Genomic DNA, 12,340 nt, shown 5'->3' with positions numbered 1-12,340 from the left:
TGATGTAAATGACTTTAAAGAAGAGGTTGTAGAACCACCAGCCTGAAGTTCAACAGATAGAATGCACACACAAAAATCCAGCTTTTAAAAAGAGTGAAATTACCATTTGTTTCTGCTTGGAAATGAGTTGGGGAATGTCAGTTCTAGAGCACGGGAACCAATCAAGATGGACTAATACGCGAGCGTGACACCGGACATGGAGGAACTTTGAAAAGCTCAACATCAAAAAGCAAAACCCTTTAAACAACATTCCTCCTGGCAGTTGTCTCCTTACCAAATGATTGCCACGGGTCAGAGGCAGGAGCTGCAACTGTGGATCCTCCCCAGGGATCAGTTTGGTTTGCAACAGCGGGAGGTCCCCACGGCTCCGTTTTCGGCGGGGCCGGTGCCGAGGAGGGCAGGGCATCCATCAGGTCCAACAAAGTGGTGTGCTGAGGGCAGGAATAATCTGAGCTTTAATCAAGAGCATTGTCACTCTGAAGTACAAACCCATGAGAGTGAAGAAGCAATTATTTTTATTTTCTTTTTCCTTTTACACACCTGCATTGACTAGTAGTTCGAAATTTAACCCACACGGAAGAAGCTTTAAAGCTACACAACAAAGCAATCCCAAAAGCATACAAGAGCTCAGTATTAAGCTATTTTGTGTTACTGTATTTCAGCTTTTGGCAGCATAACCGGGAGTTTCTTAGTCGAAGGCACTACCTCCTTCTTTTTGGGAATTTTAATTGTGTCTCTGCGACTCTCCTCCAGAGCCATCTGTAATCTCAGATCATCTCCGCGTCTGAGGCGCTCCTCCTGCAAAGGAAATCAACACTGGTGATATAGACCATGAGCCTGCACTGGGCTGCTGCTCCCTCCAGGAATCCAACCCCTGGGCAGGACACCTCCAGGGAAGGCCTGGCCAGCCCTCCCTGCCACCGCTGCTGGGATTATTTGCTAGAATTTGGACATGACTGAGAGAGGGAGAGGAATTTTCTTGCGGTTCTGGCCTCAACCAGAGGTCAGGAGCACCCCGACCCCGGAACACCAGCGGTGTCATCACAATCCAGTTTGCTGACTGACATTTACCCTCGTGTTGTTTTATTCCTGATGGGAATATAAATGCAACATTCTTTCCAAAATTCAGCTTCTAGGTAGAAACACCACAGAACTTCGAGTAAACAGCCCCTTTTTAAATGATCACCATGATTTGGAACCGCTGAAGGTTGTGGGGAACTAAACTCTAATTTCCCTGGCTTTTCTCAGCTTCCCTCCACACTGATACAAGTGTTATAAAGAACACCAAGGGAATCAGTCGAGCCAACTCCCTGTAATTTGAAGGTTTAAACATCTGTAAACTACAGTGTTTGTGGTACATTCAAATACTTTAAATGTCTTTGCTTGCATCACATCTTTCAGAAGTTGACTAATCCCCCAGCTGGTATTTTCCTTGTCATTTTTCAAGCTACTGATTCAACTGATTAGATTCTGATTTATATTTTCTTTCCCTTTATTGCTCAATAATGATAAAGTTTACTGGGTGATAGTTTTCCTTTCCAAGCATAGAGATTCTAATGCTTAACATGCAGCTTAAGCTAAATTGTCACAGGAAACCTCTAAAATATTACACTCAGCAGGGCTGACTTGAATTTTCACTCATAGCTGAGATGCAACTTCGTTATATATTAACATGAAGCAGACTTTATCCACAATTATTTATCTATCATTTACTCCAAATTCAAAATGAACTTCTTAAGAATTAGCACAGTAACATAACTCAGGTGACAGATTAGGAATCAAGTTACTTTAAACCAAGTTCTTTATATATTCTGGTACTTTGTGTCAGGTCACCCTCTTGTTCCAGACACTCTTACCAAACAACCAGACCATTCAAAATTCCACTGGAATCAGAATTCACTGACATTAATGAAGGTTTTCAGGACCAGTCACGCTTCCAGCTCTTCCTAACTGAAAACATCTTCAGTAATGTGCTGATTAACATCCTCCCACACAAAGTCTTCTCGCAAAGTGACTGTCATCTTCCACTAGTCTCAACAGCTCGGAGGCTGGAGTTACTTTTAAAAAAAAAAAAAAAAAAAAAAAAAAAAAAAAAAAAGCAACATCTTCCAAAATGGCCTTTCCACCTGGAGCAAAGCCAAGCTGCCACTGGGAAGGAAAAAAAACCAAACCAGGATTGCAATCTCAACTATCAAAGGCAAAACCTACACGGGCACCGACCTGCTCCGCCACCTCCCGGCTCATGGCCAGCGCCAGCTGCAGCTGCAGCTCCTCCTCCCCGCTCGTCTGAGGCCGGGCCTGCTCGAGCTCCGAGGAAACTCGAGGGGACGTCGCTGTTGGGAGACAAAACCCACCACGTTTAGCACATCAAACACATCAAACAACACAAAACGTGTGGCGCGTTTGATTCCTGCTCTGAGCGGATCCTCCCCCCGCCCCGTTTTCACACGTTCATGTTCCAGGGAGACTGGAGACCTCCAAAAGCTCCCACCACGGCTGAGGGGAACGACAATTCAACAGTCAGTTGGTTTAAAGGACAAATATTCCTGGAAAACAAAGGCTTTAGTGGGGTTGTAACATCAACGAGGACCCCTGGACACCTTGAGAACTTTGGGGGTAGGACACCGACTTAAAAATGCAGAGAATTAATTGTTCAAGAAAACATTTGTTGATATTTCTCACATCTCCCAATGTCACTAAGGATTTGCTGGGAGTTGGCCAATCTCGGGGTAAAACTGGATACCACCCACTTTTCTGTAAAATAATACAGTCCTAATGGGAAGATAAAGAACTATTCTTAACTGCTGAGCAGGCTCAGGGACAAACAAGCCAGCCTTTCATACCCCAAATTTACACAAATACTGTATCATTCTCTGTTAAGAAAGAGTTTGGTCTATGGGTTGGGGGCGTTGTTTGGTTTCTGGTGTTGGTTGGTCTTTTTTTGGAGGAAGATTTCCACTAGCTGAGCTCTAGCTGTGATCTCCCCCACTCCACGAGCAACACTCGAGCTTGACAGCTAAAATATGCAATTTCTCAACATACAAACCATCTTTTCTTGATGTTTTCACCACAGCAACATGCAGAAATTCCCATCCCAATGGGACAACACTAGTAGGTTTAGCACTAGACAGTAACTAAACATTTTTTTGTAGTCACTCTCACAAATAATTCTCTAGCATCAAATCATTCACACAGAAATTTTATCTCAGTTTGGCAAGGAAGTTTGTATTTAATGGTTGGAATGATAATTAGTTTGGCAAAATATACATTGACATTTAATAGAGAGGAATCATGTTTTTAAACTAGCATGGCAAGGTCTAAGAAATCGAGTTTCTTCTTAGCAGGCCAGCTGGGCATGTTTGAGATTGCCAAACTATGTTTTAAAAAGCACTTTTTCATCACTACTTTAATCCTGCAAACACTTCCCAGTCTTGTCTCTCCAAGATGACATTTCAAAACAAGAAGTGCACCTTCCTCTCTCCTCCAACAGGCCTCAAGGCAGGTGACCCTCCCTAAAAAAGGAATGACCTTTCCATCCCACCCCACTCTGTTTCTAAAGGGACACATTAATTTATCCCCCAGAACGATCCCTCCACGTTGTGCTGATCCTGAGGCTCTCAAGCCAACCAGACAAGCTCCTTACTGCAACAGAGATGTTACTCATCCCTCAATTCTATTACTTTTTCAAATGAAATAACTAAATTTAGCCTGTTTGCTCCAACAGTCACAGCCAGGCTCTCTGATATATTATATGGACTATTAAAAACAATATAACTAAAGCACGTGATAATTCCCAGCCAACAGAGGTTAAACATGAGCACTAGTTCTGGTCACTCAAACCCAAGATGGGTGATTTCAAAACCAGAATGGAGGTGGAAACACTTCCCTTCAGAGCATGGAGAATGTTTTATGTGTTTATCTTTGCAAAAGGAAGATTGAGTAGTTTATGGTTGTTAAACATATCAGGCTTGCAAACACCACAGAGCCAGAAAAGCTATTTAAGATAAAGGGGCAAGAACTAATGGTATAAATTAACCATGAATAGATTTAAGAGATAAGTAGAGAAGAGCAGTTTTCCAGCAGGGAATAGAGAAGGAAAGAGTTGTAACTGGTTTAAAAACAGAGCTGGATAAGTGTGGGACAAATGGGACACCAACAGAGTCACCTGAGAGCAGATGGACCTGGACCATGAGCAGGGAGGCACCTCCTGGTCTTCCAGTTTTTCAACTGCAACTGTGGGGGGAAATGGGATTTCCGGCACTTCCCGCAAATCAGCTTTTCCACCTCTGTTGATGTTACTACATTCCATAACAGCTCAGAAGCTGAAGGTACAATGGCTTTAAAATGTTGTGGAATGGGTTCATCCCGTTGATTTTCCTGCCATTTCCACGGGAAGGACTTGCTGAACACACTCACCAGTCGCAGCTTTCAGCAGCTCACGGCCCTTCTGCCCGGAAAAGCTGCAAGGAGCGGGAATTGCATCCCACTGGCCCTCCCCTGGGGGGTCCTCACCTCCCAGCCATGCACAGGAAGGGCTGGATTGCTTTGGCAGGGAGCTCCATGAGCTCACAGCTCCCAGCAGAGCCCAACATCAGCAGCTCCAGGATCTGAACGTGGATAACACGGCGTCTCACGGATATAAATTATTTCTTTTCACTTTCAGGCTTTTCCAGCAATTCATTCTACTTGGTTTCATTAACTCTAAAAGGCACTTGCAAAAAAAAAAAAAAAAAAAGAAAAATGCCCGTTTGAAATTCTTCCTTGGGCCTCATTTGAAAAAAAAAAACCCAAACTATAGGAATGTTGCTATTTTACATCTAAACCTCTGCAGTGTTATAAAATCACCTACATTAAAGAGCTGCCAGCAAATTGTTTGAGAAAGGATTAAGGAAAATTCAAAACACTGTTCCTGGGAGTAACCTGACATGCTTTATGCAGCAACTTCACTCCTATATGGGCCTCATCCTGCATTAAGGTTTGAATTCCCAGGATCCAGCAGAAAGGTTATTGCCTTAGTAACAGGATCGCTGCCACACAAAGCATCCCTTATCCCCCAGCACATGACAGTTAACTCAGATGTTTATGTAAGATGGGACTCAATAGATCAATTCTGACCTGCTAAGCCCTGCTTTGTTGGGAATTTGGAGATCCCAGTCCCTCCAGGCTGCCCAGAAGCAAACTGGTGGGAATCTGCTCCCGCAGGGAGCGACACCACCGGGCTGGGCTGCTCGGCAAGGGAATCATCTCCACCCTCAGTTAATCACTAAAGCAGGATTCTGCTCCACCATCTGTCCCCAGGCCAGGCTCTGCTGTCTTTCAGACACATCTATTGATGATTTCCTATATTTTGGCAATATCAAAAGCCCTCTGTAGATGTCGATAGCTCTGGCTGAGTTGAAGTGAATACACAGGACACGGAAAGCAGAGTCACTGCCTGCATTAGAGACAAAAATCACTCCCAGCACAAGTCAGATTGTGCATTTCCATTCAGAAGGCTGTGCTTGGGTTTTGGGATTGGTTTTGTTATTCCTGGGGTTTTTCTTTTTCTGATCTGCAGGTGGAATTCTGAAGAACAGACTTCTCAGTCACATCTGTTCAGAAAGAAAAGCTGCTTCCTCCCTCAATCAGTGCACCCACAAATGTAGACAAAACCAAGGCTGACTTGAAAAATTAGATTAATATCGAGGTAAGAACTCAGACACCGACAGAAATTCCCTTGGGAACCAAGCAGAGATCCCATTTATTAGTCTTCCAATGAAAGACCACTCAAACAAAGATGGGACCCGTTCAAAAAGCCAATCTAGCCTCTCAAATGATGGGAAGGCATGTGCAAACTGCTCAATCTAGGAGGAGTTGTGTAATCCACCTTTCCACTGGGAATTAAAGAATCTTTCAGACACAAGAGGAGAGTTAATAACACCTCTGAACGTGACAAGGTGGAGCTGCTCAGCCTTCCTGCAGGATTTAACTGTGCTGAGCACACAGAGCACTTCTGAAATTCATTTAACCCTGAACAAATCCTTGAGGTTTGTTTTGGTTTTAGGAGCATTTTCCTCCCAGGTGATCCCTACATCCAGCTCAACAGACAGAGTTGGATCATTTAGTGCCACTACAGAAGCCTGGATACACCAATGGCACTTCCCACCTTCACCAGAAAAAGAAATATATGATGAGAGAATTTAATCAAGTTGTCAAGTGACGTCTGACAGGAGTCTGCCACATTCCTTCAACACCTCAAACTACGGGGATTATCCAAACTGTTCATCCAGATTCATTGCTGGATGATAAGTCATATATTCCCTGACTAAGATGGAAGGGCAGAGATGTGTTCCAACCTGCAAATTGTTAAAAACCTGTAAATGATTAAATAAATAAAAAAACCCAACTTTAAAAAGAGGAGCATTCTGAAATCTGAATGGCACAGGGTGCCCAGAGAAGCTGGGGCTGCCCCATCCCTGCAAGTGTCCAAGGCCAGGGTGGATTAACCTTGGATAGTGGAAGGCAGAGGGTTGGAACTGGATGAGCTTTAAGGTCCCTTCCCCAAACCATTCTGGGATTTTATGAATTTCCTATCATGTCAAACCCCAAACAGCAATTCCTCTGATTTACTTTCTACTCCAAGTAAAAGTGGAGAGGAAGCCAAAACAGATGAGAGAACATAACCTTGCTGAGGCTTCACAAAACTGCTTTTAAATAATGAGTCGACTTAATATCAATAATCACTGGAAACATTAAAAACTCATTAATTCACCTGAAGAAAATTGCTCCCAGAATCTTTACAGGAAAGGTTAACAGACTTGGCATTTCCCAAGATCCATAAAAGGGATCTTCAGCCCATCTTTCACCGATCTTTTCTCAAACAGGCTGTTTGCACAATGAATGTGAGCTGAGCTTAGCTGAGCTGAGCTTAGCTGAGCTGAGCCCACCTCGGGGCAGTGCTGCTCTGAAAGCAGGTCACACGTTTGTGTCGATGAAATCAGGGCATTAAACCCACCCCAGCCTGGCTCTGCCTCCCAAACCCACGGGAGCACATGGACAAAGGGAAGGGTGTGTGGACAACCCAAAATATCACAGGGACATCCTGGCTTGGGCATGACAGGATTGGATCTCTGAATAAGCAGTAAGGTCTCAGTAAACTTGGGTTTAAAACATGACCAGCACTTCCCAGGCTTGAAACATCACCCCAGTTCAGGCTTAAGAGGTCTATATTAAGAACATCCTACTTTTCCCTGTGCAGCCATAAATCCAGAATCCTATTTAAGTGGTCACTGGCAGCTGTAGATGAAACAAGGCCAGGAGCAGGAGGTTGAAGTTTTCAAAACCGGGTGACTGATGTATAAAAGCATAAAGACAATTTTTTAGACACGAAACCACGTTATGAGCGAAGAAATTCTCCTCCAAAAGATTTCGGATATCCACCTTATATTCCTTCCTCTCCCCAGTAGGTTTGGGTTCAGCACCACACAAGAACATTCCTCCACAGTGAAATAAAACCTGACATCAGATTTCCTCCAACTCCAGAGAATTTACACGTTTTCCAAAATAATAAAGAACTATTATGCATTTTGTCATGGCATATTTAACAGCTCCTAATCTGAACATTAATTGCCAACTGGAAGATAAAACCAATTGTTCCCAGTATGTCAGAAATTGTTGACAAGATGAAGGTTGGGAGGAGATTTAATTTCTGTTTTTTTGCTTTAGTATCTCTCTTGGCTTCCACTTACAGGTTATGAGACTAAGTAGCAAAAATACACTAATACTTTCACATGCACACACCATAATGTACTCCCTGGAATTACCCAAGCACTGAGATCTTCAGGGCCAACCAAGTCATTAAGGCAAAGCTTTGGGGGAAAGGATCTTATTAAAAACTCTCACATTTCCCCATTTCACTTTGCACAGTTTCTAAAGGACTGTTAGAGATGAGATGAAAATATCCACAAGGAAATGGGGAGAAATGTCCTTATTTGCCAAGTCTTGCCTGCAGCAGTGAGGGATAATTGTTCAAGAGTCAAGAGATCCTTTTCCATCTGGAACTCTCCCACACTACACAGGCTGGAAGTAATGCTTTTACTTTTTCATAAAGGATAAATTTGGGACACGATGACCAGCAAGTCTTTAAGAAAACCCTTTCTGGCTCAGCATCAAGTACAAAATCCAGCTGTTGGATTCAAACCCACAGGTGTAAAGAGGCTGGGAAGGGCAGGAGTGTGAGCACTGCAGTGTTCAGCCTGTGCAGTGCAGCTCATTCAACATTCTGAGCAAACCAAACCAAAAAGGGGCCACTGACTTATCCAATATTGCACTTTTAGGAAGTGACAGAAAGGGAAGAGATCCCTCAGGCACAATCCAGCACAGTATCCACTGCAAGTTCTTGTTCCCCCAATGATCTGTCCTGGAGGGACTACCCAGCTCTTTCAGTCAGCTCAGGCTTCATTTCTTCTGCAAGAAAGCATCAAAAATCAGATTTTATAGCCCAACATCATCTCTTCAAGCAAGGGGAATGCATTCCCAAAATCTGCAATCCCCACTAAAGAGGAACAAAAGTAAAATGTGCTGATGTCAAAACCACTGAGAGACAAAATATTTCATTTAGTGATGTTGGCAAAAAGGCTGTTAACTCTCCCAAACTTTACTGATATTTGACTGTTAAGAAGACATGTGATATATTTTTCAGCAAAGAGGAGGGATGTACATTTTTAAGAGGCAAACCTCACGCTACAGATTGCAAATCTAAATGTCTCTGATCTCCTCTTCAAAGGCTCAGAGGAATGAAAGAGAATTCTGCCAGAATATACAGTGCAGCAACCACATCTTCGAGCTGCTACAAGGAGAATATTTCCCAGGAGCCAAGCATAACTTAATTCCTTTCACATATTTCACTGAATCCATCTTTTCAGAACAAAAGGAGGTTATCATTTAAAAAAATAAAACAGGATGCATACAATCTCTTCCACTTTAAATAATGAAAAGCATCTTTTCCATCAAATTTAGAAGGCACAGGAATGACCCTACATTTATGTAACAGATTAAATGTCTGGATTTTAATGAAACTCCTTCCTCGTTTCCTGGGATAAAGTTGTTTTTTTCCAATATCAGATTTTCTAAAATCTAAAGATTTTCCAACACCAGGAGTATTTAAGCCCAGCTGTTCTGAAAGGTGCTGGCTTGCTTTGCTATGCTCAATTAAACCTGACAAAAACACATTACAACTTCAAAATATAAAAAACCAACAGCCATCTGTATTTGGGCTGATCCACTGTGAGAAGTCCAGGAGAGGCCACAACCCAGGAAGAAAAAAAAAAAAAAAGCCTGAGATTTCTAAAGCTTCTTAGGTCTGTGCTCAGGGAGGGAGGAGGAAGGAAAGCTTAAGAAATCATTACCTCAAAAGCAATCCTGCCACGGGAGACACACACAGGGAAATGGGAGCATCCACTAAATCCACATTTGGACTGAAAGAACAGCCAAATTTGCTGCTTCTCCCAAGGAACAATCCAGGAACACACCCTGCATTGCTCAGCCCTGCCGGGAGGAATAGTTTGGAGCCTCTGGTAGCATTTAACGTGCCAAACAATAGTTCCAGGCACTAATTAGAGGCAGGAGCTGGTGAAACAATAACCCTGTGGAACCCAAGGTGTGCTCAGCAGAACTCAGTCACTATTATTTAGTCCATCAGCCCAAGTTAAAAACAGTATTTCAAGCTATATCCTAAATTAAGAATTTTTGCTGCAGTCAACAGTGATCTACAGACTTCAAAAGAAAAAAAAATGTTATTGTTGTGGTAACAATATATATGATGTGCTTTAAAAAGTCACACTGAAACAATGCTCTGGTGTGGTTACTATAAAAAACCTATGTACCTATAGAAAATACGAACAGGCAGAAATATGATTATTACACAAAAACCAAGAGGTTTGTTATCCAGCTCCTAATTAAAAGATTAAAAAAACCTCATACCTGAAAGTCTTCATGCCCATTATTTGCAAAACACTTCTTTTTGGAAATAATTTTTCCTGCTCATCTCCATAGCTTTAAATGGACAGATTTAGTTTGATTTTCCTGCCACCTCCTCCTGCCTTCCCCAGGAAGTGTTTGCACACTCACATATTTCTGATTTGAGCAGCACTTTGGGACCCAGGACATGACAAACTTCAGATTCCTAGAACTGGTGCTCAGTGGATTCTCCACCCTGGCTGGGTTACAGCCCTCCACACACCCTAAACATTCATTTAAAGAGAAGATTTTCCTTCAGAATTAGACCACAACCACTGACATTCCAGCCAAAGCAGCTTTCATCAGATCATTACTTACATTAAGGAGGATTTAGTGCCAAATCAGGCCTCTTCCTGACATGACAGGGAGTTCCCCCCAAGCAGTGGCAGAAAGAATTTGTTCTTCCCACATCATTGTATTAATTTTTAAAGAATGAAATATAGTATTTAGTAGAGATACTTACACACCAAAGACAGAGAGTATAAATATTTAAATACAGACAAATTCAAAGCATTACTACTCCAAGAACTGCTGAGTAAGCAATAAAGGAAATTAAACAGCAGCACTCTTGCCAAAGTACAATAGCAGCAGCATAAAGTAGCAAAATGATCCAGGAAATATTCTGTATTTCTAATTTTTTCTTGAATTCAAGACCAGGTTGGACGGGGCTTGGAGCAACCTGGGCTAGTGGGAGGTGCCCTTGCCCATGGCAGGGGGTGGAATGGGATGAGCTTTAAGGTCCTTCCACCCCAAATCATTCTATGAGTCCATGAATTACACTTCACAAAAAGAATGAATTCCCGAGGAAAAAAACAGGAAAAATCCATTCCCAATCTCCCCACCACATCAAACCCTGGAGCATGTTCCCAAAAGCAGCCTGACAGTGCTACCTTTGGGGACTGCCAGGGAACAACTGCTTCTGAAATGAAGTCAGTACACACATCCCCTCCAAACCAAACATTTAACCAGGCAGGGGAGGAGACAGTAATGCCACGGAGCAGATCCACAAAGGCAGCACAACCAGAACCACAGAACATTCTGAGCTGGAAGGGACCCACAGGGATCACTGAGTCCAACTCAACTGAATCCCATAAAGGGACTGAGCCCAAAGCTGAACACCAACTTTGATGTTATTGGCACCATGTTCCCACCAACTGAGCTACCTCAGGTTCACCCTCTCCTCCAACAGCAAATCTGGATGCAAAATCTCTCAAAAGAAAAGGAAGAGGAACTTCTCCTGTGTGTTTGCCTGTACTTACAGCCATGGTAAGAGGCTGGGGATCCTCCAGACTTTCCATACTCCTGCTCTGAGTAGCTGGTGGACAGGTTGGGCTGACTGGAGCCTCGGCCAAAGGTGATCTGGTTGCTGCCCACTCCAGTGGCCACCTGGGCCATGCGTTCTTTGGTCTTCAGGGCCTGGGCCCTCTCCGTCTTGAGCCGCTCGTCGTCCTTCAGGAGCGACACCAGCTGCTTGGACTTCTCCCTCACGTTGATGCCCTGGTCTTTGCCATCTCGATCGATGTACTGGAAATCTTTCAACGTCTGGATGGCAAAAATGTTCTCCTTACACTGCTGGGCCACCCTCTCGGAGCCGGTTTTGATCAGGTAATCTAAGAGCGTCAGGGCCTTGTACACGTGTCGCCAGTTCTTGCCGTGGTCGTTGAGCCGTTTCCAGATCATGCTCATAATTTCAGAAAAGGCCACAACATTGTAAGTCAGATCTGCTATTTCAGTCATTAACGAACTGGAAGGACCCCAGGGGTCATTAGAGGTCGCTTCCCGAACTTTTATTTCGGCCTCTGAGTAATTGTTCACAATGTTCTTCATCTGCCGTCTGATAGACGAAGTCGTCATTTTTAGTTCCCTTCTTGCCCGGGCAGGTTGCAGAACACAAACAGAAAAGGGCTAAATTTGCTCCTCTATGAACGTTTCTGAACTGCAAAGGCTCCGTATCAGTGGCTTATTTGTAACACGTTCCACTACAACCATTTCCTCTCTTCAAGAGAATGACACGAGAAAATGAAAATCACGACCTGAGTGAGGAAAGAAAACAAAGCACATTAGTGTTCCTGCACAGCCAACAATCTGCATCCACTTGGGACAAATTTCCTAGAGCGAACTGATGAATTTTCTCCCTGAATTTCTTCTCGTTTTGAAAGCAACTTGCTCTTCTCATGAGTAACATTAAACATTTAAGATTAAAAACGTGAAGCGCCGAGCAAAACAAAAGTGAGAAGACGACCGTGCTGATGGAACAGCCAAATTTTAAAATCAAACCAAAGTCCAAGAAATTACGGGTTTAGTTTCCAAAGTAAAAACCCAGAATTTTTAATGACAGTGCCCA

The 12,340-nt window shown here is 43.2% G+C and overlaps 1 protein-coding gene across 1 annotated transcript; it reads right to left on the bottom strand.

The window, feature by feature from the left end:
- Window positions 1–224: 224 nt before the first annotated feature.
- On the bottom strand, window positions 225–12,029 carry LOC120325219 (epsin-2-like). Its single transcript, XM_039390944.1, has 4 exons — window positions 11,256–12,029; window positions 2,221–2,333; window positions 706–798; window positions 225–431 (listed from the first exon to the last, which is right to left on the bottom strand). The coding sequence occupies exons 1-4, from the start codon at window positions 11,848–11,850 to the stop codon at window positions 240–242; spliced, it is 993 nt and encodes a 330-aa protein (XP_039246878.1). The 5' UTR covers window positions 11,851–12,029; the 3' UTR covers window positions 225–239.
- Window positions 12,030–12,340: the final 311 nt, after the last annotated feature.

The sequence above is a fragment of the Pipra filicauda genome, unplaced genomic scaffold (assembly GCF_003945595.2).
Source record: "Pipra filicauda isolate LSUMZ 115617 unplaced genomic scaffold, ASM394559v2 scaffold1290_size19388_pilon, whole genome shotgun sequence".
Classification (NCBI taxonomy): domain Eukaryota; kingdom Metazoa; phylum Chordata; class Aves; order Passeriformes; family Pipridae; genus Pipra; species Pipra filicauda.
The sequence above is the reverse complement of the archived record's forward strand: the minus strand, read 5'-3'. Positions and strand labels throughout refer to the sequence as shown.

Excerpts from the sequence above, each read along its gene's own strand:
- LOC120325219 (XM_039390944.1), bottom strand. The coding sequence starts at position 11,850 with ATGACGACTTCGTCTATCAGACGGCAGATGAAGAACATTGTGAACAAT. Across the intron at positions 799-2,220 it reads GCCGGGAGGTGGCGGAGCAG|GAGGAGCGCCTCAGACGCGG; the intron begins GTCGGTGCCCGT and ends TTTCCTTTGCAG. Across the intron at positions 432-705 it reads AAATTCCCAAAAAGAAGGAG|CACACCACTTTGTTGGACCT; the intron begins GTAGTGCCTTCG and ends TCCTGCCCTCAG.